Consider the following 27,371-nt stretch of genomic DNA (forward strand, 5'->3'; position numbering starts at 1 on the left):
CTGACACTATCTCTACGGTGAAGCATGGTGGTGGGAGCATCATGCGGTGGGAGTGTTTTTCAGTGGCAGGGACTGGCAGACTAGTCAGGACCGATGGACAGATGAATGGAGCAAAGTACAGAGAGATCCTTGATGAAAACCTGCCCCAGAGTGCACAGGAACACAGACTGGGGCGAAGATTCACCTTCCAAAAGGACAACGACCCTAAGCACACAGCCAAGACAATGAAGGAGTGGCTTCAGGACAGGTCTCTGAATACCCGTGAATGGCCCAGCCAGAGCCCGGACTTGAACCCAATCGAACATCTCTGTAGAGACCTGAAAATAGCTGTGCAGCGATGCTCCCCATCCAACGTGACAGAGCTTGAAAGGATCTGCAGAGAAGGATGGGAGAAACTCCACAAATACAGGTTTGCCAAGCTTGTAGCGTCATACCAAAGAAGACTTGAGGCTGTAATCACTTCCAAAGGTGCTTCAAAAAGTACTGAGTAAAGGGTCTGAATACTTATGTAAATGTGATATTTCAGTTTCAAAATTTGCAAAAATGTATAAAAACCTGGTTTTCGCTTTGTCATTATGGGGTATTGTGTGTAGATTGATGTGGGGAAAAAAATATTTAATTCATTTCAGAATAAGGCTGTAACATAACAAAATGTGGAAAAAGTCAAGGGGTCTGAATATTTTTCCAAATGCACTGTATGCCAGGTGGAGAACATTCAGTCATATTGTTATTCTCTTTACAAATGCTCAAGTTAGTGGTTTGTAACAAATTCAACATGTAGATTGCAGTCTCTCCACAACTCCACAAAACGAATTGTCCCTTTAACAGGTAGGAGGAATATGTTTTTCTTCAAGTTTCACTTTCACATTTATCTGTCCAGTGCAGACATTTGAAGGATGAAATGGCAGACGCTGCATCATTCAGAGACGAAGGTAAGAGCAGTAAAACCTCAATAATATATATATATATTGGCCTGATGTTCATCAAATCTTGTAACGTATCATTCATATTGTTGGCCTACATTTCTAACTCAATTTGCCGAACTGGCTAAATATTTTTTTTTGTTGGCTCATCTTGGGCAACTGCTCTTCGTCTAGTATGGCCTACAACACTCTATGCTGTATCTTTGGAAAATCATTTACAGGAAATATCTGAAACATGGGGTTCTGGAGAAATGCCTTCACCAGGCAGGCACCATATTATTGTTTTCCAGTTTATTTATAAAAATGTAATACCTGAATGCTAATAATGTAAATAATGTCACGGGTCTGTGTCAGAACGGATATGATTGTCACAGGTCTCGGGTATGTGTAATTTTAACTGACTTGTCGGGAAGGGTCCATACAGATCCGCACACGACTGCTGCAGTAGAGAGAGAGAAATGTTTTCATTTATGCTGACAATCATACATCAAAGCGGCAATAGGCTACAGTCAAAGAGCCTCCGCTTGTGGCAAAAGTTAGGAGATATATAATAAATGGAAGATGGAATTAAAATGATGAATGTAGGTTAGGCAGCACCCACACCTTTCTGATTCAGATGGGTTGGGTTAAAATGCGGGAAGACACATTTCAGTTGAATGCATTCAGTTGTGCAACTCCCTGTGTCATTAGCTCTTAGTACGGCCAAAGACAGTTCAATATAAAGATGGGCTAAAACTGCTTCTCCAGTAGAAATCCCTGATCACACTTGTAGGAGATGTCATGGCAAGCTAAGCTCATGCTCAGCTCACGTCATTGGGTCTAAAGGTCGTCTCGCGCCAAACTGCGCATGTGCAGGCCGTCAAATCAAAGGCACTCCTTAGATATAAAGTCGTTTTTGACTAAAATAAAAACGTGTCAGTTTGTCACTTAATAACATGTTCAGCTACTTAAGACATTGGCTCAAATCTAGGTTGTGCCTTTAGATTTTGAGAAAATGAACAACTAAGGAATACTTTTTCACGTCTCTCATTAACTTCTCAAAGCCCAAACCCCAGCTTGTTCCACATAGTCTCCTTCGCAAGCTTTCCCCAAAGTCTTGCAATGTTGTATCTCTGGGTTTAGAAACTCTGTGGTACGGCCCCTCCCCTGCCTGCTAGAGCGGTGCCTCTCTCCCTCCTCGTGCTTTATCAGCTACGGTTAATAAAGTGAGTATCCACACGAGTTAATGATCAATAGGCATGACTTGCACTTTACATTTTCAACATAGTTGGGAGTTAAATTGGTGGCAAAATTTTCTGTGTTGGATAATCACTGTTTAAAGATCCATCATGAACTAATTTACTGGAGTGCCAATGACAATAGTACAGTAACCGTGGCATAGCTAGTTGGCTGTGGCTGCAGTGCCGTGGTCTGGAATGTGGAAAAGGGTCATGGGTACAGGGTTCGCCTCTCCCGAGTCCGTATGGGAGTTGCAGCGATGGGACAAGACTGTAACTACCAATTGGATATCACGAAAAAGGGGGTAAAAAGTACCAAAAATAATCATAACAAAAAATAACAAGAAGTTAATTATTGCGAGTTTAAGAATATGTTGCAAGAGAAACGATAAATCGCCCTTATTAAACTCTCCAGATCATTTTCCATCAATGGATGTTAATTTAACTTGTTTTGACTGCTATGATTAAGCAATAAGTTCCGAGGAGGTGTGCTATATGGCCATATACCACGGCTAAGGGCTGTTCTTAGGACATAGCCCTTAGCCGTGGTATACTGGCCATATACCACAAACCCCTGAGGTACCTTATTACTATTATAAACTGGTTACAACATAATTAGAACAGTAAAAAGTATGTTTTTGTTTTTCCCATGGTACACGTCTGATATACCAATGTCTTTCAACCAATCATCATTCAGGGCTCAAACCACCCAGTTTATAATTGTGAATAAATCCCTTTTGTGCATGTGCATAACTATAGATAAATCCGACAGGAGAGTTTGAGTGATGAAAGTTGGACAGAGGATCTTGAAATCTCTGTGCAAGAAACACTTGGACGAACTTCTAAAAATGAATGTTATGCTATTTTCTGACAATTGTGCCGTGATTATGTGACAGATGTTAAGACTACAAACCGTTATAAATGGCATATTTGCGAGATTGACTTATTTCAATGGGCATAGAATACTGACTAAAATCTGGGTTTATAATTGCAATTAAATTTTGCCATGGTTATCTGAGCTAGATGCAGGTAGCCTATTACACAACGCTACAACAACAAACTGAGTTATCGTATTTAATGGTAGGCTACAGTAGCCTGCAATGGCATTGAAATTAATAGCCTACTTGATGGCCAACAGATGCAAATATAGCCTATCATCCTCCTGTCACGCCCTGACCTGAGAGAGATGGTTTATTTCTTTTTATTGGGGTGGGCATTCTATGTCATTATATTTCTATGTTTTGGCCGGGTATGGTTTCCAATCAGAGGCAGCTGTCTATCGTTGTCTCTGATTGGGAACCATACTTAGGCAGCCTTTTCCCACCTGTGTTTTGTGGGTTGTTTTTTCTGTTTTGTGCTTCTGTACCTGACAGAACTGTGTGCCTTTGTTATTTTTGTTTGGGTGTTTGTTTGATTCAAATAAACAATCAAGAACACGTGCCACGCTGCATCTTGGTCACCTTTCTACGATGATCGTTACACCTCCACATTTCATGTAATTTTCATTGTGGACTTTTTCCCATAACACAAGCACACGAGGGAGTTCCATAACTTCCATTTCAAATTTCCACCCGTGCAGCGCTCCAGACCTTAGAACTGAGCATGAGTAAAACCCTTAACTGTTATCCATAAGAAAAGTCCACTTAATACTGTTATCCATAAGAAAAGCCAACTTAATACGGTTATCCATAAGAAAAGCCAACTTAATACTGTTATCCATAAGAAAAGCCAACTTAATACTGTTATCCATAAGAAAAGCCAACTTAATACTGTTATCCATAAGAAAAGCCAACTTAATACTGTTATCCATAAGAAAAGCCAACTTAATACTGTTATCCATAAGAAAAGCCAACTTAATACTGTTATCCATAAGAAAAGCCGACTTAATACTGTTATCCATAAGAACAGTGGACATTAGAATGGAGTTTACTTTAAACCACCTCTGAGCTAATTTATCTAAAGTAGGTTTCCAGTGCTTTGTCTCCGTTATATCAGTTCTAGCACGTTAATATGTTTTATGGAAAAGGAGTGTCTCCATAATCAACAATCTAAGTAGCCTACCTGCCTCTGCTGCAGCATTCTCTCAACCAGTGTACTTTGAGCACACACACCCCTCCGGCCCTCCCCCTCTCCACCACTCACTCCCACTCACTCACTCACTCACTCACTCACTCACTCACTCACTCACTCACTCACTCACTCACTCACTCACTCACTCACTCACTCACTCAGTAACAGCCTTCTCACTGCCTGATAGTCAGCAGCACAGTGAAATACAGTACCAGTCAAAAGTTTGGACACACCTACTCATTCCAGGGTCTTTCTTTATTTTTACTATTTTCTACATTGATGATTAACAGTGAAGACATCAAAACTATGAAATAACACTTATGGAATCATGTAGTAACCAAAAAAGTATTGTATGTAACATATATTCTAAAATTATTTTATACAATAGTTTTCATGTTGGTACCAACTTTCATTCAGAAATGATGGCTTAGTAATAATAAAAATGGTGCTCTGGTAGGCTACCCCAAAAAATACCACTTCACCACTGGTTATAATAGATGTAAAGGAATTACCATGTATGGCCAACTGATGATAATTAAAGCACCATTTTTATTGGGACAGCGTCATTGCGCTGCTTTGAGACAAGCATTGGAACTCATCTTGATAAATAAATCAATGTCAGATTTTTGTTTTCACTGAATCTCCGTTTGGATATTTGGTTACAATTAGAATGGGAATTGTTAGCTAAGTTGAGGTGAGTACTCATGATCATTAGTCAAGCAATTGAAAGCAATGCAGATATTCTCTCTACACACACACATTAGGCCTATTACTTGATGAGTTTCCCTGAACCAATACTTTTCTGATGCAATTCAGTCACTTAGCCTACTGATGCGAATACACATTTGGAAGCTTTTCCCATAGGCTATTCAAGTCATTTTACATCTTTTTTTTTTTTTTTTTTTTTAAAAGGTAGTAAGGCCTACATCATTTCAATGACAATAGAGCTGAGACCGCTATTGGCTTCATTGACGTAAATCAAAATTAAATCAAATGTTATTTGTCACATACACATGTTAAGCAGATGTTGTTGCGGGTGTAGCGAAATGATTGTGTTCCTAGATCCAACAGTGCAGTATTAACTAACAATTCACAACAATACACACAATATACTAGAGGTCGACCGATTATGATTTTTCAATGCCGATACCGACTTCGATTATTGGGGGGCCAAAAAAATGCCGTTGCCGATTAATCACCCCATTTTGTATTTTTTTTAAATGTATTTGTAATAATGACAATTACAACAATACTGAATGAACACTTATTTTATCTTAATATAATACATCAATAAAATCAATTTAGCCTCAAATAAATAATGAAACATGTTCAATTTGGTTTAAATAATGCAAAAACAAAGTGTTGGAGAAGAAAGTAAAAGTGCAATATGTGCCATGTAAAAAAGCTAACGTTTAAGTTCCTTGCTCAGAACATGAGAACATATGAAAGCTGGTGGTTCCTTTTAACATGAGTCTTCAATATTCCCAGGTAAGATGTTTTAGGTTGTAGTTATTCTAGGACTATTTCTCTCTATACGATTTGTATTTCATATACCTTTGACTATTGGATGTTCTTATAGGCACTTTAGTATTGCCAGTGTAACAGTATAGCTTCCGTCCCTCTCCTCGCTCCTACCTGGGCATGAACCAGGAACACTTCGACAAAAGCCACCCTCGAAGCAGCGTTACCCATGTAGAGCAAGGGGAAACAACTACTCCCAAGTCTCAGAGCGAGTGACGTTTGAAATGCTATTAGCGCGCACACCGCTAACTAACTAGCCATTTCACATCGGTTACACCAGCTTCATCTTGGGAGTTGATAGGCTTGAAGTCATAAACAGCGCAATGCATTGCGAAGGGCTGCTGGCAAAACGCACGAAAGTGCTATTTTGAATGAATGCTTACGAGCCTGCTGCTGCCAACCACCGCTCAGTCAGACTGCTCTATCAAATCATAGACTTAATTATAACATAATAACACACAGAAACATGAGCCTTAGGTCATTAATATGGTCGAATCCAGAAACTATCATCTCGAAAACAAAACGTTATTCCTGTTACATTGCACAACCTTCAGTGTTATGTCATAATTACGTAAAATTCTGGCAAATTAGTTCGCAACGAGCCAGGCGGCCCAAACTGTTGCATATACCCTGACTGCGTGCAATGAACGCAAAATGACACAATTTCACCTGGTTAATATTGCCTGCTAACCTGGATTTCTTTTAGCTAAATATGCAGGTTTAAAAATCTATACTTCTGTGTATTGATTTTAAGAAAGGCATTGATGTTTATGGTTTTCAAATGCGCTTTTGTTAAATCATCCCCCGTTTGGCGAAGTTGGCTGTCTTTGTTAGGAAGAAATAGTCTTCACAGTTCGCAATGAGCCAGGCAGCCCAAACTGCTGCATATACCCTGACTCTGTTTGCAAGAGAAGTGACACATTTTCCCTAGTTAAAAGAAATTCATGTTAGCAGGCAATATTAACTAAATATGCAGGTTTAAAAATATACACTTGTGTATTGATTTTAAGAAAGGCATTGATGTTTATGGTTGGAGCAACGTGTACCTAAGCGATTATATGCAACGCAGGACAGGCTAGATAAACTAGTAATATCATCAACCATGTGTAGTTAACTAGTGATTTTGATTGATTGTTTTTTATAAGATTAGTTTAATGCTAGCTAGCAACTTACCTTGGCTTCTTACTGCATTCGCTTAACCTCATGGAGTGCAATGTGAAGCAGGTGGTTAGAGCGTTGGACTAGTAAGGTTGCAAGATTGAATCCCCGAGCTGACAAGGTAAAAATCTGTCATTCTGCCCCTGAACAAGGCAGTTAACCCACCGTTCCTAGGCCGTCATTGAAAATAAGAATGTGTTCTTAACTGACTTGCCCAGTTAAATAAAGGTAAAAAAAAAAAAAAAAGGCCAAATCGACGTCCAAAAATACCGATTTCCGATTGTTATGAAAACTTGAAATCGGCCCTAATTAATCGGTCATTCCGATTAATCGGTCGACCTCTACAATATACCCAACCTAAAAGTAAAATAATGGAATTAAGGAATATATCAATATTAAAATGAGCAATGTCAGAGTGCCATTGACTAAAATACAGTAGAAAAGAATACAGTATATACATATGAGATGAGTAAAGCAAAAATGTGTAAACATTATTAAAGTGACTAGTGTTCCATTATTAAGTGGCCAGTGATTTCAAGTCTATGTATATGGGGCAGCTACCACTAAGATGCAGGGTTACGTAACCGGGTGGAAGCCGCATTGTGATGGCTGTTTAAGAGAGTTGGGCCTGTAACCGAAACGTTGCTAGTTTGAATCCCCGAGCCAGCAAGGTGGCAAAATCTGTCGTTGAGCAAAGCAGTTAACCCCCCAACAACACTCACTCACCGGGTGCCGATGACATGGATGTCAGTAAAGCAGCCCCCCGGACCTCTCTGATTAGAGGTTGGGTTTGTTAGGTTCTAAATATCAGAGTAAGAACTCGACGGACACTATGAAAGCTTAAACCAAGTTTATTCACCCCAAAGGGCCGAACAGCTGAACAGACAAAGACACATTTCAAATAGTGGTAATATATATACCCCAGTTTGGGTGTAGTCTCCTAATTCTCGCTAAACATTACATCTCTGTTGCTAGGCAGGAAATGAAGTGACGCGGGCAATAAATTGTTCCTTCTCCCTTAACGTGACCTGACCTGACCTCGACCCCCTTCATCACTAATCCACAGCTCTCTCCCCTTATCAGTGCTGCCACGTGATCATTTCCCCTCCACTCAGCACATTCCAAGATTAATTGTACCCACCATATACAATCCTCCTACAGATAACCATTAACTTCTGGTGTAAACCCAAGACTATGGCACTCAATATTTCAATAGGACACCTGATAATTAACCCTATTCAAGTTTTAGGAGTCAGAACCCAGAATCCATCAATCCCCCGTTTTGAACATTTAACTCCTTACTGATCAACATTACATCAACTTCGAAAATACTTTTAAATGGACTAACAATGATAATAAAACATGAACAAAAAATAAAACATAATTCATATTCACAGTGAGGTTTACAAACTCAGAGACGTATGGCCTCTGTTCTATAATCACACCATGCACACTCTTATTTCCATTTCTCATAGAACACTGATAATAACGTGTCCGATAGATCTGTTGACTTCTCCCAGTTCAACTTTCTCCTCCTGGTTCCTAAGAGAGTGATAGCACAGGACTTGAAAAGCAACGAGAAACACAAAACATAACAGTATTAACAAGGTGATAAGCTATGCATAATTATATATGCATGACAACCCAAAGTCTGATAACATGACAATTCCCATTCTCTCTTCGCCTGACTCTGTGCCTCCAGGATACCTTTCTGCTGGATTCCACAAAGACGAAGGCCCTAGGGAACATCATGCTTTCACCCAGTCTTCCCCTTTTCGGCCACAGGCGCAGAGAGGTGTTCACAAGCCATGTCATTTTCACTTTGTTCCCCATCTCCTTCTTCCTCCATTGCCACCTGACAGGCAAGTCCGTAGCCCTAATCAACCTATCCCTCAACGTGACCAAGACAAAGGAGATAATTGTGGACTACAGGAAAAGGAGGACCGAGCACGCCCCCATTCCCATCGACCGGGCTGTAGTGGAGCAGGTTGAGAGCTTCAAGTTCCTTGGTGTCCACATCACCAACAAACTAGAATGGTTCAAACACACCAAGACAGTCGTGAAGAGGGCACGACAAAGCCTATTCCCCCTCAGGAAACTAAAAAGATTTGGCATGGGTCCTCAGATCCTCAAAAGGTTTTACCACTGCAACATCGAGAGCATCCTGAGTGGTTGCATCACTGCTTGGTACGGCAATTGCTCGGCCTCCGACCGCAAGGCACTACAGAGGGTAGTGCGTACGGCCCAGTACATCACTGGGGCTAAGCTGCCTGCCATCCAGGACCTCTACACCAGGCGGTGTCAGTGGAAGGCCCTAAAAATTGTCTAAGACCCCAGCCACCCCAGTCATAGACTCTTCTCTCTACTACCGCATGGCAAGCGGTAATGGAGTGCCAAGTCTAGGACAAAAAGGCTTCTCAACAGTTTTTACCCCCAAGCCATGAGACTCCTGAACAGGTAATCAAATGGCTACCCGGACTATTTGCACCTAAAATTATATTGAAAAATGATATTGACATGAACAGGGAAGAGAGAAAGTACATGTTTAATAATTTCACACCATCCTTGATGTGACTAAGACTGGGGAAAGAACCGTCCATCCGTTCCATTCTATGCTCAGCCCATGTGATGCTGGTCTCCATGCCCGTCTCCTTACTTTTCATCCTCGGGTGTTAACGCAAGACATAGACTATGAGCCTTGTATGCAATTACTTGTATCATATCATCCAGCAATCTATATGTATTGCTGCGATTTAACATTAGAATTCTGATGACATGGTAAAACAAAGAACCCCTTCATGGTTGACCCAAGCTACCGTCCAGTGAGTTCTCTAATAACTTCCCTCTCGGAGAACACTAAAAGATAAGGTTTCTAGAGAGAGAAACCCTCCCTAGACCCAATAAATTAGAGCAGTACCCCCACCCCTCACAGTTTGAGAGCAACTCACTCTCGCTTGTATCCGAATCATAATTAAAACATTTTATAAGTTACCAACCCAAACTTAGGTAGCCTTGTGATTAGAGCATTGGGCTAGACACCGAAAGTTTGCTAGATCGAGTCCCCGAGCTGACAAGGTAAAAATCTGTCTGAGAGCGAAACGGTCTGAATTTACCCAGAGGGTTTTTCGTTTTTCATGGAATAGAAACACCATAATATTAATCTAATTAATTAAGCAAGTACCAGTCAAAAGTTTGGACACACCTACTCATTCCAGGATTTTTCTTTATTTTTACTATTTTCTACATTGTAGAATAATAGTGAAGACATCACAACTATGAAATAACACATGGAATCATTCTTATTTACAAGGACAGCCTACTCCTTCCTCCCTGTCGGTCTCCCGCGTGCTTGCAATATGAAAGACTATCAAATGCTTCTCAAAGATGCCCTCTGGTGCTCAAACTAGCAAAACTTGCATTAACAGAAGAAATGGCTGACAAATAGATGACGTTCCACAGAATGCTGCAGCAGCCCGCAAGGTGTGCCGCAGTATGACACAACTTTTAAAGGAGGAACCACTGTATACGCCTATGTAGATATTACATAAAAAATCTGCAGTTTCCATCTACAACAGTCATTTCCAACATTAGCAATGTCTACACTGTATTTCTGATCAATTTGATGTTGATTTAATGGACATTATTTTTTGCTTTTCTTTAAAAAACAAGGACATTTATAAGTGACCCCAAACTTTTGAATGGTAGTGTATATAGTCATTGGTTTTGAGCTACAGACTTCCTGGATGTGTAATTGCCTCATCTATTTGTTCTGGATCTGCCCATAGCAGCCATTCACCTCTGTGGTAGACAGGAGCTACGTTACAACAGAGTTTGTGAGACAAGACAACATCCTGAAAACGGTTCTTCTCACGAAAACGTCTCTAAACTGAACGGTTTGAGCTACAGACTGTTATGACCCCATAATGAAAAGCTTAGACTGTTTTGCTCACAAGCCGCACAGTCAATCATTGAAATGTATTTTGAAAGTTTATTTTGTGCTTTATCCGGGTAGCCACAAAGTAAAGAATTGCAGTAGTCTAATCCAGTGACAAAAGTATGAATTCACTTTTCTGGATTATTTTTGGACAAAAAGTTTCAGATTTTTGCAATGTTACGAAGATGGAAAAAAACTGTCTTTGAAATATTCTTGATATGTTTGTCAAAAGAGAGATCAGGGTCCAGAGTAACGCCGAGGTCCTTCACAGTTTTATTTGAGAAGACTGTACAACCCATGAAGATCGCTTTGTTTCTTGGGACCTAGAACTAGCAAATCAGTTTTGTCTACATTTAAAAGTAAAAAAATTGATTCCATTCACTTCCTTATGTCTGAAACACAGGCTTCCAGGGAGGGCAATTTTGGGGCTTCACCATTTCATCGAAATGTACACCTGTGTATTCTCCACATAGCAGTGAAATTTAACATTATGTTTCCGAATGACATCACCAAGAGGTAAAATATATAGTGAAAATAGTGGTCCTAAAACGGAACCTTGATGAACACCGAAACTTACAATTGATATGTGTTTGAGGACAAACCATCCACAGTGACGAATTGATATCTTTCCGACAGATAAGATCTAAACCAGGCCATAACTTATCCGTGTAGACAAATTACGGTTTCCAGTCTCTCCAAAATAATGTGGTTATGTCAGAATCCATGTATGTAGGTGGCAGGGAAGTCAGGCGCAGGAGAAACCAAAGTGGTTAAAAATGGAGTATTTATTAAAGAAAACAAACTACAAAACCAACGTACTAAATAATCTGGGTAAAAAAATTACCCGTCGCACACCGATACATAATCAACACGTACATAACAAACAATCACCGACAAGGATATGATGGGAAACAGAGGGTTAAATACACAACATGTAATTACTGGGATAAGAAACAGGTGTGTAAGGAGACCAGACAAAACCAATGGAAAATGAAAAAACTGATCAATGGTGGCTAGAAGACCGGTGACGTCAACCGCCAAGCACCACCCGAACAAGGAGGGGCATCGACTTCGGCAGAAGTCGTGACAGGTGATCGATGGTGTCAATAGCTGCAGGACAGATGCCAAACCTTGGTCTGACGGCATCAAAAGATAATTTACCACCTTCACGAGTGCAGTCTCAGTGCTACGATGGGCTATCAACAGCTTTTCCAAACAATTTTGAGAGGAATGGGAGATTCGATATATGCCGATAGTTTTTTAGATTTTCTGAGACAAGGTTTGGCTTTTTCAAGAGAGGCTTTATTACTGCCACATTTAGTGAGTTTGGTACACATCCGGTGGATAGGGAGCCATTTATTATGTTCAACATAGGAGGGCCAAGCACAGGAAGCAGCTCTTTCAGTAGTTTAGTTGGAATAGTCTCCAGTATGCAGCTTGAAGGTTTAGAGGCTATGACTATTTTCATGATTGTTGTGTTGAGATGGGATTTAAAAACTTGAGTGTCTCCATTGATCCTAGGTCCTGGCAGTGTTGTGCAGACTCAGGCACACTTAGCTTTGGAGAAATACGCAGATTCAAAGAGGATTCCGTAATTTGCTTTCTAATGATCATAATCTTTTCGTCAAAGAAGTTAATGAATTCATCACTGCTGAAATGAATCTTCTCTTGGGGAATGCTACTTTTTAGTTAGCTTTGTGACAGTATCAAAAATACATTTTGTATTGTTCTTATTCTCCTCAATTAGTTTGAAAAAATAGGATGATCGATATTGCACAGTAATATCTTTCCAAGCTAGTTGTAAGACTTACAGTTTAGTGGAGCGCCATTTCCGTTCCAATTTTCTGGAGGCTTGATTCAGGGGTCGGGTATTTTCTGTATACCAGGGAGCTAGTTTCTTGTGACAAATGTTTTTTTGTTTTTAGGGGTGCGACTGCATCGTGGGTGTTACGCAAGATTAAATTGAGTTCCTCAGTAAGGTGGTTAACCGATTTTTGTACTCCGACGTCCTACATAGAAGATCATGAAGAAGTATTGCATTGTGATAATTTCTGATAACTGTCAGACAGATGTGGGAATTGTAATGTGGCACATTTATCGAGACTCGCTAAACTGCCCCCTCCAAACGGGAGGCTAGTCAGTCCCCTCACATGTCCGGGCTGTGTGCTCCGATGAACTTACGGCTGTCATTCCACTTCTGACACCAATGTAGCGAACGACAGGGAGGGGAAGGAAGTTAACCTGGGTCACTGGCGTGAAAGGCCAACACTCTATGCATTGGGGGTTAGTCCACTTGGTGGAAATTGTAAACTGTAAAAACTGTTTTCAGAGAATTGCGGGTAATATATATATTTTTTACATTACAATACTTCTACACAATGTTGTATGCATGTTTGAAGAAACAAAAGCACATTTGTATATTACTATCAAACAGTTTGTTGTGCAATGGATCATGATGAAAGGATAGCAAAACCGTTGGGAAAGATTAAGTAGATCTAATGTACAATAACAGTTCTGGATTTGATACAATTAAGTTAGGTCTTAGCCATTGTTTTATGCTGGACTTAATATATTAGTGTTTGAGAAACATTGAAAGTTAAATATATTACACATAAAAATACATCATCTTGAGAATACCCGAAAAGCTGATGCAAATAATTGCAATTTGATTTTGAAGAGGAACCAGCACAATATTTTATTTATTATTTGATAAATTGTTCACTAACGATGGAGCTGATATGTGTTGGTGTATTTAATAATGGTTTATCCCATACTGACCTGATGGAGCTGATATGTGTTGGTGTATTTAATAATGTTTTAGCCCATACTGACCTGATGGAGCTGATATGTGTTGGTGTATTTAATAATGGTTTATCCCATACTGACCTGATGGAGCTGATATGTGTTGGTGTATTTAATAATGTTTTAGCCCATACTGACCTGATGGAGCTGATATGTGTTGGTGTATTTAATAATGGTTTATCCCAGACTGACCTGATGGAGCTGATATGTGTTGGAGTATTTAATAATGGTTTATTCCATACTGACCTGATGGAGCTGATATGTGTTGGTGTATTTAATAATGGTTTATCCCATACTGACCTGATGGAGCTGATATGTGTTGGTGTATTTAATAATGGTTTATCCCATACTGACCTGATGGAGCTGATATGTGTTGGTGCATTTAATAATGTTTTATCCCATACTGACCTGATGGAGCTGATATGTGTTGGTGTATTTAATGTTTTAGCCCATACTGACCTGATGGAGCTGATATGTGTTGGTGTATTTAATAATGGTTTATCCCATACTGACCTGATGGAGCTGATATGTGTTGGTGTATTTAATAATGGTTTATCCCATACTGACCTGATGGAGCTGATATGTGTTGGTGTATTTAATGTTTTAGCCCATACTGACCTGATGGAGCTGATATGTGTTGGTGTATTTAATAATGGTTTATCCCATACTGACCTGATGGAGCTGATATGTGTTGGTGTATTTAATAATGTTTTATCCCATACTGACCTGATGGAGCTGATATGTGTTGGTGTATTTAATGTTTTAGCCCATACTGACCTGATGGAGCTGATATGTGTTGGTGTATTTAATAATGGTTTATCCCATACTGACCTGATGGAGCTGATATGTGTTGGTGTATTTAATAATGGTTTATCCCATACTGACCTGATGGAGCTGATATGTGTTGGTGTATTTAATGTTTTAGCCCATACTGACCTGATGGAGCTGATATGTGTTGGTGTATTTAATAATGGTTTATCCCATACTGACCTGATGGAGCTGATATGTGTTGGTGTATTTAATAATGGTTTATCCCATACTGACCTGATGGAGCTGATATGTGTTGGTGTATTTAATAATGGTTTATCCCATACTGACCTGATGGAGCTGATATGTGTTGGTGTATTTAATAATGGTTTATCCCATACTGACCCGATGGAGCTGATATGTGTTGGTGTATTTAATAATGTTTTTGCCCATACATTAGTGGGTTTTTAATTTTCAAACTCTCACGAGTGCCTGGACTTTGACTTTTTTTTATGCCACTTAGCACCTATTTGTGGTTATAATTGTTCCTTTTTGCTTTTCAAATAATGATTTCAGTTAGTCATTAAATCGCTCATGTAATACTGCACTGCATCACACACATTCAACTCAAGCAACAATCAATATTAACATCTTTACAAAATACTGTTGGGGACCCCTTCCCGCTCTGATCCGTTAACGGGATTGCTTGACAAGATACCATGGCGGGAAATTCAAAACTGCAAGAATCTAATCATTTCAATTTCTCAAACAATCAACTATTTTACACCATTTGAAAGATAAACATCTCCTAAATCCAACCACATTGTCCGATTTCAAAGAGGCTTTACGGTGAAAGCATAAAGTTAGGTTATGTTAGGAGAGTACATTGAAAATAGCTGTGTGTAATGTTTTGTCAATGCAACGACAGGCGTCACCAAAAGCAGAAAACCAGCAAAAATTATGCACTAACCTTTGACAATCTTCATCAGATGACACTCCTAGGACATTATGTTAGACAATACATGCATTTTGTGTCCCATCAAGTTCATATTTATATCTAAAAACAGCATTTTACATCGGCGCATGACGTTCAGAAAATGTATCTCCTCCAAAAACTGCTGGTGAATTTTCAAAAATACTCATTATAAAACGTGGATAAAATATTAAACTGTTATTCAAAGAATTATAGATTAATATCTCGTGAAAGCAACCGCATTGACATATTTCAAAATAACTTTACTTGGAAAGCACACTTTGCAATAATCTGACTACTGCGCTCAGAAAAATAGGCTAGGCTATACAGTTAGCCGGCATGTTGGAGTCATCTAACATCATAAATAACATTAGAACGATTCCCTTACCTTTAATAATCTTCATCAGAAGGCACTTCCAGGAATCCCAGGTCCACAACAAATGTTGTTTCTTTCGACAAAGTTCATAATTTATGTCCAAATAACTCCAAGTTGTTCCATGTTGTTAGCGCGTTCGGTAGGCTACTCAAAATGTAGGGCGGGGAGTGTTTTCTATCCAAATCTGTTAATAATATGCATATCCTAGCTTCTGAGTTCGTGTAGGAGGCAGTTAAAAATGGACACATATTTTTTTCAAAATTCTCAATACTGCCCCCTAGCCCCAACTAGTTTAATTGGATGTGTTTTCAGTCTCGAATCCAAAGGCCCAGAGACGCTCTCATTTACAACTGCGACCTGGCCAAGATAAAGCAAAGCAGTTCGACACATATAACAACACAGACTTACACATGGAGTAAAACAAACATACAGTCAATAATACAGTACAAAAATAAGTCTATATACAATGTGAGCAAATGAGGTGAGATAAGGGAGGTAAAGGCAATAAATGGTGGCAAAGTAAATACAATATAGCAATTAAAACAATGGAATGGTTTAAATGGACTGCAAAGAGGAAGTCACTGAAATGAATAGTGTCAACTTTTTTTCAGGATTGGTATCACTTAAGCAAGAAAGACGGAAGCCATCAAGCAGTCATGAAAAATGTGGGTAAAATTCAGTAGTTATACATCATAATGTAACTATTTGTTATTTATGAGGGAGGGCTACGGCTCAGAAGGATTTGACATTTTCATCATTTTTGTTTCTGTTTTCAAAATGTCTATCCTGATATGGTACAAAAGCTTTGTAGGTAGACGTGACAAAAAAAAAAATATATATATATACGTGTTATTATTCACTTAAGTCCATTTCAATATTCTGCCGACCTCCATTCCAATGTGTTTGTATCTCTGAGGACCTACTGTACTTTATAGTCTAGTATCATGCTCATGTCATTGTTTTAACACTTTAACCTGTTGGGGCTAGGGGGCAGTATTTTCACGGCTGGATAAAAAACGTACACGATTTAATCTGGTTACTAATCCTACCCAGTAACCAGAATATGCATATACTTATTATATATGGATAGAAAACACCCTAAAGTTTCTAAAACTGTTTGAATGGTGTCTGTGAGTATAACAGAACTCAAATGGCAGGTCAAAACCTGAGAGATTCCTTTACAGGAAGTGGTCTGTCTGACCATTTCTGGAACTTCTTTGCCATCTCTATCTTTTACAAAGGATCTCTGCTCTAACGTGACACTTCCTACGTCGTCCATGGGCGCTCAGAGCCCGGGAAAAAACAGAATGTCATCATCCCAGCCCCAGGCTGAAACACATTATCGCCTTTCTCAAGTGGCCGATCAAGGGACTGTGGGCTTAGGCGCGTGACCTGGCCGCCCCCGTCTTTGTGATTTTTTCCTCTGTTTGCCGAAAAGGAGATTCCCGGTCGGAATATTATCGCTTTTCTACGAGAAAAATGGCATAAAAATTGATTTTAAACAGCGGTTGACATGCTTCAAAGTACGGTAAAGGAATATTTAGAATTTTTTTGTCACGAAATGCGCCATGCGCACGACCGTTATTTACCATTTCGGATAGTTTCTGGAACGCACGGACAAAACGACGCTATTCGGATATAACGATGGATTATTTGGGACCAAACCAACATTTGTTATTGAAGTAGAAGTCCTGGGAGTGCATTCTGACGAAGAACAGGAAAGGTAAGACCATTTTTCTTATAGTAAATCTGATTATGGTGAATGCTAAACTTGCTGGGTGTCTAAATAGCTAGCCCTGTGATGCCGGGCTATGTACTTAGAATATTGCAAAATGTGCTTCATCCGAAAAGCTATTTTAAAATCGGACATATCGAGTGCATAGAGGAGGTCTGTATCTATAATTCTTAAAATAATTGTTATGCTTTTTGTGAACGTTTATCGTGAGTAATTTAGTAAATTGTTAGCGAATTCCCCGGAAGTTTGCGGGGGGTATGCTAGTTCTGAACGTCACATGCTAATGTAAAAAGCTGTTTTTGATATAAATATGAACTTGATTGAACAAAACATGCATGTATTGTATAACATAATGTCCTAGGGTTGTCATCTGATGAAGATCATCAAAGGTTAGTGCTGCATTTAGCTGTCTTCTGGGTTTTTGTGACATTATATGCTAGCTTGAAAAATGGGTGTCTGATTATTTCTGGCTGGGCAGTCTGCTGACATAATCTAATGTTTTGCTTTCGTTGTAAAGCCTTTTTGAAATCGGACAGTGTGGTTAGATTAACGAGAGTCTTGTCTTTAAATAGCTGTAAAATAGTCATATGTTTGAGAAATTGAAGTAACAGCATTTCAAACGTTTTGAAAATCGCGCCACAGGATTCAACTGGCTGTTACGTAGGTGGGACGAATTCGTCCCACCTAGCCCAGAGAGGTTAAACGATTATAATTTGGTATGAGATCACAGCTAATAAACCAACAGTATCTATCAATTTGAGGTCATTGCTTCCTCTGGAGGATACAAAGAGAAATGTGGATCAACATTTAGAGATTATTTTTGAGGTGCTGCTTAGTGCAGCGATGTGCTTTATAGACCCCCTCCCCCCTTTTATCAATATATTTGGCTCTATTTACTCTCAGATTTGAAAATGCTAATTAGCATCAATGTAGACATCATGCAAAACTACAAATCCCTACAAGCTCCTGAACGTCATAGCTTACAACTTTGCTAACATGTCAATTTAAAACTTGCACAAGACAGTTCACAGAATTGTCCATTTAAAGAAATGTTGCCAATTTATTCATTACTACATGTAGATAACATTAGATAGTTAATCCAGAGATTCTTACCTAAGCCTACACGAAACACAGCCCTTATTTTAAGTGATTCTAAAATCCCTTATTGGAAAAGTTAATGGTGGAAAAACGATTGGAACCATTTCCCTGTATGACCTCTAGGTTTTCTGGGTATTATGACACCTCCACTGTGGGGCTCTATGGTGGCCATTAAACATGGTGCTTTGGCGTACAATGTGAGGGATACCAGGGGAATCACTGTGCAAAATAAAATGCTGGAACTGAACTCACACAATATTACTGACTACTACTGTCAAGCTTTTTGTTCACAAGAATTGGGAGAAAAACATTATTAATTTGTAACAGAGACAATCATCCAGTGTGAACATTTGGTAAACAGGTCAATTAAATTGTTTTATATGCATATCCTTATATTAATGAATTTGTACATGTGTTTTACAGTGTCTTCACTCAGGATTCTGCTTCTGGGGAGGAGTGATGACAAGAAGAGTACTGTGGGTAACATGATCCTACAGAAAGAAGCTTTTAGGCCTGCTTATTTCTTCAAATATAAACAGCCATGCGATTCAGCCAGTGGGGAGGTGAATGGCAAGTCTGTTACTGTTGTAAAGACTCCAGACTTCTTTGCTCTACCTCTGACTGTGCGGTCCCTGATGGAGGAGATGGAGAATTGTAAGTACCTCTCTGCTCCTGGGCCTCATGGGCTCTTGCTGGTGTTGAAGCCTGAGGACTTCACAGAGAAGAACAGAAACACATTCAAGTTGATCCTGAGCATATTTGGTAAAGAGGCCTTCAAGCACTCAATGGTGATCATTACTCACGAGGGAGTCACAGGAAATCCTCATCTGAGACAAATGATCAAAGAATGTGGAGGAAGGTATCATGAAATGTACAAACAAGGAAGTGACCACAAAGAGTTAACTGAAAAGATAGAAAAGATGGTAGAGGAGAATGAATGGAGATATCTCACCTCCAATGAAGAGACGACACATGATACCATGACACCAAAGGCTCAGAGACTGAACGTGGTGCTGTGTGGCAGAAGAGGAGCTGGGAAGACTTCTACAGCCAATGCCATACTGGGTCAGACAGAGTCCAGTCCAAAGTCCAGCTCCTCCTCAGTGTGTGTGAAGAGAGAAGGAGAGGTGTGTGGTCGGCCGGTCACCCTCATCGAGCTGCCTGCTCTGTATGGAACACCTCTCACTCAGGAGGAAGTGATGCGTGAGACTTTCCACTGTGTCTCTCTCTGTGACTCTGGAGTCCATGCTTTCCTCCTGGTTGTACCTTTGGGTCCAATCACTGATGAAGACAAAGGAGAGTTGGAGACCATCCAGAAGATACTCAGCTCACGAGTCAATGACTTTATCATGGTCCTGTTTAGACAGGATTACATTCCAGTTGATAAAACTGCAGTTAACTTTGTGGAACAAAATGCAGACACAAAGCAACTGATCAAGATGTGCGGAGGGCGATATAAAATCTTTGATGCTTTGAAGATTGTTAACGCCAAGCAGATGACAGAACTTGTAGCAGAAATAGTCAAAATGAGGGAGCAGAACAGAACCTGCTACACTCTGTACATGTACATGGAGGCTAAACACCAATCAGAACTGGACCAAAACAGAAGAATCAAGGATTTAGAGGAGAGAATCAGGAACATGTCACAAGGTGAGTTTGTTGAACACAGAGAGGAACAAATATTGGGGGGTGATTGGGAAAACAATGATTTAACACTATGAACCTTCTGTGTTGATTTCAATATCAGTTAATGCAGTAATTAACATTCATATCTTATCATTTATTGCTTAATTTCTAGGTGCTGAATTGGAGTGTTCCAGCACAGAGTGCATAAGGGTGGTGCTGATTGGGAAAACTGGAAATGGGAAGAGCGCCTCCGCAAACACTATCCTGGGCAGAAAGGAATTTGAGTCTAAACCCAGCACTGATTCTGTGACAACAGTTTGCAAGAAGGCAGTCGGCAAAGTTGATGGAAGAACAGTTTCTGTGGTGGACACACCTGGACTTTTTGACACAACATTGTCTAATAAAGATGTTCAGCAAGAGATAGTGAAATGTGTTTCCCTGTCAGCTCCTGGACCCCATGTGTTTATCATAGTGTTGAGTATCGGGAGAATCACACAAGAGGAGCTGGACACTTTGGACCTCATAGAGACAACCTTTGGTCCACGGGCAGGAATGTTCTGCTTAGTTCTGTTTACTAGAGGAGATGACTTGGGAAAGAAATCAATTCAAGATTACATTGGGAACAGCAAGAATGCCAAACTGAAAAAACTGCTCAGAGATTGTGGAGACAGATTCCATGTCTTCAACAACAAAGACAAAACTAACCACACACAGGTCACTGAGCTTCTTAAGAAGATTAACAAAATGGTGTCCATGAACAAGGGCAGTTTCTACACCAATGAGATGTTCCAAGAGGCAGAGGCATCCATTAAACAAAAACAGGAAGCAATACTGAAGGAGAGAGAGATGGAGATAAAGGCTGACATGGAGAAACTGAAGGTCAGCCATGAAACAGACATGGAAAAGATGAAGTCAAAGTTGGAAGAGGAGAGATTGAAAGTTCAGGAGGAAAGACATCTGAGAGAAAACATGTTGAGAGAGAGAGAGGAAGCTATTAGAAAAGAACATGAAGACAAGGAGAAAGCAGAGAAGGAAGGAAGAGAGTTGGAGGACAAAAAAAGGAAAGAAGATGAAAAGTTGAAAAAAGAAATATGGGACACAGAAAAAGAGAAGATGGAAAAAGAGATTAAAACTCACGAAATAAAGTTGAAAACCCTCCAAAGAGAAAAGGAAGAAGAATATAACATGAGGATGGAAAAACTGAGAAAAGAAGAGAAAGACAGAGAAGAACAGCTTCAAAATCAAGAAAGGAAGTTTGATCAACTTAAAAGGGAACAGGAGGAAGAAATTAAAAGGAGAGAGAAAGAAGAGGATGAGAGGAGAAAGAAGGAAGAGAAAGTAAGACAAGAGTGGCAAAGCAAAATAGAGGAAGCAGAGAAAGGTCAAACAGATCTCCAAGAGGTCATGCGTAGAGAAAAAGAGGCATGGGAGGAACAGTTGAAGAAAGAAAGAGACAGACAACAGGAAGAAGAAAGGCTAAGGAGACAGAAGGAGGTAGAAACTCTTGTAGAACAGGAGGAAAAACAGAGGAGATTGAGAGAGCAGTTTGAAAGAGAGAGGGAACAAGATAGAATAAAGATGAAGCAATCAGAAGAGCAGAGGAGAGAAATAGAGCAGAAAGAAAGAGACCGAATAGAAAAAGACTTTGAAGAAAAGAGGAGAGAGTTGACAGAGAAAATGACAATGCAACAAGAGCAGTGGGAGAGAGAACGTAAAGAGGAACAGGAAAGAAGATTTCAAGAGGATGTAAATCGAGGAGTGGAGGAGAGACTAAGACTAAGAAAACTGGAGGAAACATTTCAAGAAGAACGTGAAGAAGAAAACAGGAGGAAAGAGGAGGAAGATAAAGTCAGGAGAGATCAAGAAGAGAGGAAATTGAAGGAAATGAAGGCAGATTATGAAAGGAAAACAAAAGAAAAGAAGGATACATATGAACAAGAGGCCAGAAGACATGCAGAGGAAATTAATAACTTTAAAGAGAAATATGAAAATGACATCCAAAAACTATCGGATCAACTTGAAGAAGAGAAGGATAAACTAAGACAAAAGCACAAAGAGGAGTGTGATCGTTTAAAGGATCAATATGCTGATAAAATGAAGGAATTGGAGGAAAAACAGAAAGAAGAGATAGAAAACATGACAACGGTAAAGGGAATCACTAAACAAGTGGTGAACAAATGTACTATGCAGTGAGAGTCTTAACTACATGACAATGTGCATTAGTTTAAACTAGTCCCATTCAAATAAGGCTTAACCCTCTGAGACTGAAGGGTTTTCCCTATGATATTTACTGCCCTAATACATAGATTTGTTTTAAAATAGTAATAACAACATTACTGATGGAAATGAATATGGATATACTGTATGTAAATACAACATAGTACATAAAATGTCAATACCTACTGGACAATAATGATGATGATGAGGAGGAGGATGAAGATAGTGTAACAGCTGAAATAGTATAAAACTAAGATCTTTGCTCCACGTTCCTTTAACAACAGTGTTGTAAATCACATGTTTAAACTGCTATAGCTATAGAACGATAACTATAAATGCGCAGAATGTTCACCTGTACTATCCCAGAGAAATTGGCAGAGGCCGGACACCTGTACCTGCGTCCTAAATAGTAGGCTGTTTGGGTATGCAAAAATAGGAAATATATAGTAGCCTATGTGTCACATCCTGACCAGTATTAGGGATTATTTGTAATTGTAGTTTGGTCAGGACGTGGCAGAGGGTATTTGTTGTATGTGGTCCAGGGGTTATGTGTAGTGTAGAGGGGTGTTATATTTATGTGTTCCGGGGTTTGGGTGTATGTTCTGGTTTTTGGTTGTCTAGGGTTTTTCTGCTTTGTGTATTTCTTTGTTGTCTGTGTGGCTCTCGATCAGGAACAGCTGTACTTCGTTGTTCCTGATTGAGAGTCATATATTAGGAGCTTGTTTTCACCTGGGTTTTTCGTTATTTAATAAATATGATGTTGAGCAAGCAATCCGCTGCTCTTTGGTCTTCTCTACAGTACGACAACTGTGACACTATGTGAAATTTCTTGCCTACTAATTACTAAAACGACATACTGTGTACTAATCATACTACATACTAGATAGAACGTATCGTTTAGTAAAAACACATTCAGAAAGCAACAAATGTCAACATACTACTTATCCGTACTGAGAAGGCTTCATCTAATGCGCAATCGCGATTGTCCCCCTCCCTTGGTTTATTTTTGTAGAGTGCGTCCCCTATTCTGATTACCAGCTGTTGTCAAACACACTTGTGAGAAGACGATTCTCTTCCTCAATAGGGTGCAGTGAATTCTACTAGATGAAATGCCAAATGAGTATGACATCCTGGCATTTAAGCATGCTCGATGTTTGAAATTTCAACATACTATAAAACTCTCTTTTCACGTACACAAAAAGCCTACTATGTAGACCGGAAGTGTGGGTATTCGGACACAGCGTATGTTTTAAATACAAGGATGTCATTCTCATTTCGGCTAAGAATTCGATGCATGCTATTGAGGAAGAGAATCATCTTTTTAGACCCAGTTGAGTTTGACAACAGCTGCAAATAAGATCAGGGGACGTGTTGTACCAAAATGAATGTATGGCAGTAAACAACGCAATTGGGCATTAGATCAGTTTCCCAACCCCAGTCCTCCAGTACCCCCAAGAGCACAAATTTTTATTGTAGCCCCGGACAAAAACACCTGATTAACACTTGTCAAGGGCTTGATGATTAGATGACAAGTAGAATAAGGTGTACTTGTCTGTGGGCCACAGAAATATGGTCCTACTTCTGGTTGTACTTGAGGACCGGAATTGGGAAACACTGCATTAGATGACACATTCTCAGTATGTATGTATGATCCTAGTATGTATGTATGTATGTATGTATGTATGTATGTATGTATGTATGTATGTATGTATGTATGTATGTATGTATGTATGTATGTATGTATGTATGTATGTATGTATGTATGTATGTATGATCCTAGTATGTATGTCCTAGTATGTATGATCCTAGTATGTATGATCCTAGTATGTATGATCCTAGTATGTATGATCCTAGTACGTTTATATTTGTTGCTTACAGCATTCATTTTTTTACTTAACAGTACATTTTAATTAGTATTTAGTATGATTACAGATTTCGTACACCCATTGCCTTCCTGGCCTGTACTAGCAGCCACTGCCTTGCTTTTATTTGTTGATTTCATATGTTTAACTTTTATATACGTGACTGTGCTTTATATATCCTGATGCTATTTCTGCCTTTTGTGCTGTTCACACCAGAGAATAACAGACAAAAGAGACATATATCAACACATTTGTTAATTATTGATTTATGTCAGTTAACAACTGTTCCCAGATCTCAATTTCTTGTAGTCCATGGACATGTCTGAATACCCGTTCTTGCATTCTAAATATTTAGACTGATTGGGTGTGTGAAAATAGAATGTTTTATAGTAGACTATGTGAAATGTATAGTAGACTATGTGAAATGTATAGTAGACTATGTGAAATGATTATTAAAGGTCCAGTGCACTACAAAAAAAAATAAAAAATTGTTGTTTATAAAAAACATTTGTTTTCTGATTTTTCAGGGGGTGCTCCAGCATCCTCAGCTATGGCTGCAGATAACCAGCTAATAAAGCATTGCATGGGTTAGGGTTAGGCAATTCTACTTCCTTTTACATGACTGGCAACATTAGCAAAATATTTTTAAATACCACACAAATGAGAGAAAGTACATGGTTAGTATATAGTTGTAATAGGGCATATTTTGAATAATAAATAGGCTGACCTTATAGAATATCTTACCACTTCCATCGCATTTTCTCTCGCTCTGCTTTATAACTTTCTCGAGCGGGTAGAGACGTGCAGAGAGAGGGGCTCTCAACAGTTTAATGAAATAAGGTTAGTTGTGAAAACATGTCAATATCGATGTTCCCGAACAGATTTGGTTGGTTTTAGATATTGTGGCTTAAGTGGGCTAGGCCTACTGTCTGTTCAAAAAGCAGATGTGTTCCTGCCTGTGCTCTACAGCCTACAATGTGTCATATATTTAGAAAATAAAGTTGCATATCTAACATAACAGTGCAATTATATAACAAGGAAAATAAATAAAACAAAGTGGCATATTTAATTATTTTAAATAAATGATGAAGTGTAATGCTGGAGAGATGGAGAAAGGGTTGCAGGCTCATCTCTGTTCGAGCGACGTTCGGCTGTCGACGTCACCGGCCTTCTAGCCATCACCGATCCACTTTTCATTTTCCATTTGTTTTGTCTTTGGTTTTTACACACCTGGTTCCAATTCCCCATTACATGTTCATTATTTAACCCTCTGGTTTCCCCCATGTTTGTGTGCGTGTTTGTTTTATTGTAAGGCTGTATTCTGACGGCTGGTATATTGTTACCGGGTTTTGTTATTTAAGCCCGTTTATTTCGTGGTACCGGTATTTTTCCAGCACCATAGTATTGTGTTTATACTGGTGTTTTCTTGAATTAAATACCTTGTCCACACATCTCAGCTCTCCTGCGCCTGACTCCTTTCACCAGTTACTGACAGCCTTGACCCCATCGTCTTGCGCACCAGCCCTTCATGAAACTCACCTGGACTCCATCACCTCCTTGATTACCTTCCCTATATCTGTCTCTCCCCTTGGGTTCTTTCTTCAGGTGTTATTGACTCTGTTCCATGTCAGTGCGTTGTTTGTGTTCTGTTTATTTATTAAAGACTCACACCCTGTACTTGCTTCCCAACTCTCAGCTCATTCGTTACAGAGATGGCCTCTACATGGCATGCTTCTCTCTCTCACCTTAACAATGGTCATACATTGGTCAAACATGCTCAAACTTAAACCCAGGCCCTGCCCAACCTGAATCAATTATCACAATATCAAGCGTGGGCTGAAAATCTACATTTTCAAAATATGTTTTTTAGTGGGCAGGATAATTAACAAGGAGGCAACTTGATATTGCCCAACTCTGATCGCTTTTATTTTAATTTTTACATTGCAAACAGTGACAATCATTTGTCATTCCAGAGAGGTACCGGATCCAGGCAAATAGGTGCCGGAATTCCAAAACTGAGAGGTTTCGGATCCTGTTCCGGCAGGATTCGGCTCAAATTAAGAACTGATCTCAGCAAATATCATAATCGACTGATAACTCTCTTATCCATGTAGGATCTGTGATCTACATCTGTGATCTACATCTGTTTCTATTAGTTACTATGCTGTTACTAAGCAGTAATGTATTACGGCAGTGTTACGTTACTACACCTAATAGGAAATGCACATGGGCACTATTGTGCCGGGGGGCTGTAGAGCATGAGGGGTTTTGACTAAAGCAAACTAACTGTACTCTCAAGTTTGTATGTGGTCTCACAGGTGAAGCATATCACAGAAGGCTTCTGTCAGAGAAGAACCTGACCTTTAAGAAAGCCTGTGATATCGCACGTGGACTCGAGCTTGCCCACAGGGATACTATTGAGCTATCAGGATATGCAGAATGTCAGAAAGGTGTTCACATGGTCAGTGATGCACGTGATGAAAAAGGCTCACAAAAGTCACACTTTTATCAGTCCCGTCCTCAAGGTTACACAAGAACAAAGCAGCCCACATCACAAAGGTCTAAGCCAAGTTGCTACAGATGTGGGGGAGATAATCATCAGCACAGTGAATGTCGATTCCAAAATGAAAATTGCCACAATTGTGGAAAGGTTGGACATCTACAGAGAGTGTGTAAACTCCAAAACGCACGGTAAAGTGTCAGACGCAGCACAAGAAGAGGAAGGTACAACTGAATCAGTATTGGAACTGTTCACAGTGTACACAGCTCAACAACAAAAAGATGGAATCTATCTCAGCATGGAGTTAGCGGGAAAACCAGTGAAAATGCAGCTGGACACCGGAGCGTCTGTATCACTTGTTCCAGAAAGACTCTACAAAGAAAAACTGTGAGTGCCCTCTTCAGCCAGCGTTCATCCGCCTTTCTTCATACACTGGTGACACTATTCCTGTGTTAGGGCAGATCCAGGTACCAGTCCGGTATGAGGGGAAGGAGTGGACGCTACCGCTTGTCATTGTTAAAGGAGAACAATCAGCCTTGCTAGTCAGAAACTGGCTACAAAAGATCAAGTTGAACTGGGGAGAAATCTTCAGTCTGAGAAATGACAAACCAG

At 39.5% G+C, this 27,371-nt stretch overlaps 1 protein-coding gene across 1 annotated transcript; it reads left to right on the top strand.

The window, feature by feature from the left end:
- Positions 1 to 873: 873 nt before the first annotated feature.
- LOC123741603 (GTPase IMAP family member 8) lies at positions 874 to 24,745 on the top strand. The gene is made up of 3 exons (XM_082973262.1): positions 874 to 932; positions 18,978 to 20,204; positions 20,353 to 24,745. Exons 1-3 carry the CDS (start codon positions 902 to 904, stop codon positions 22,371 to 22,373), a joined length of 3,279 nt encoding a protein of 1,092 aa, XP_082829388.1. The 5' UTR covers positions 874 to 901; the 3' UTR covers positions 22,374 to 24,745.
- The last annotated feature ends 2,626 nt before the right edge of the window (positions 24,746 to 27,371 follow it).

The sequence above is a fragment of the Salmo salar genome, chromosome 03 (assembly GCF_965601325.2).
Source record: "Salmo salar chromosome 03, fSalSal1, whole genome shotgun sequence".
NCBI lineage: Eukaryota > Metazoa > Chordata > Actinopteri > Salmoniformes > Salmonidae > Salmo > Salmo salar.

Coding starts and splice junctions, on each gene's coding strand:
- LOC123741603 (XM_082973262.1), top strand. CDS start 902: ATGGCAGACGCTGCATCATTCAGAGACGAAG. Junction 933..18,977: donor TGCATCATTCAGAGACGAAG/GTAAGAGCAGTA, acceptor TGTGTTTTACAG/TGTCTTCACTCAGGATTCTG. Junction 20,205..20,352: donor AATCAGGAACATGTCACAAG/GTGAGTTTGTTG, acceptor CTTAATTTCTAG/GTGCTGAATTGGAGTGTTCC.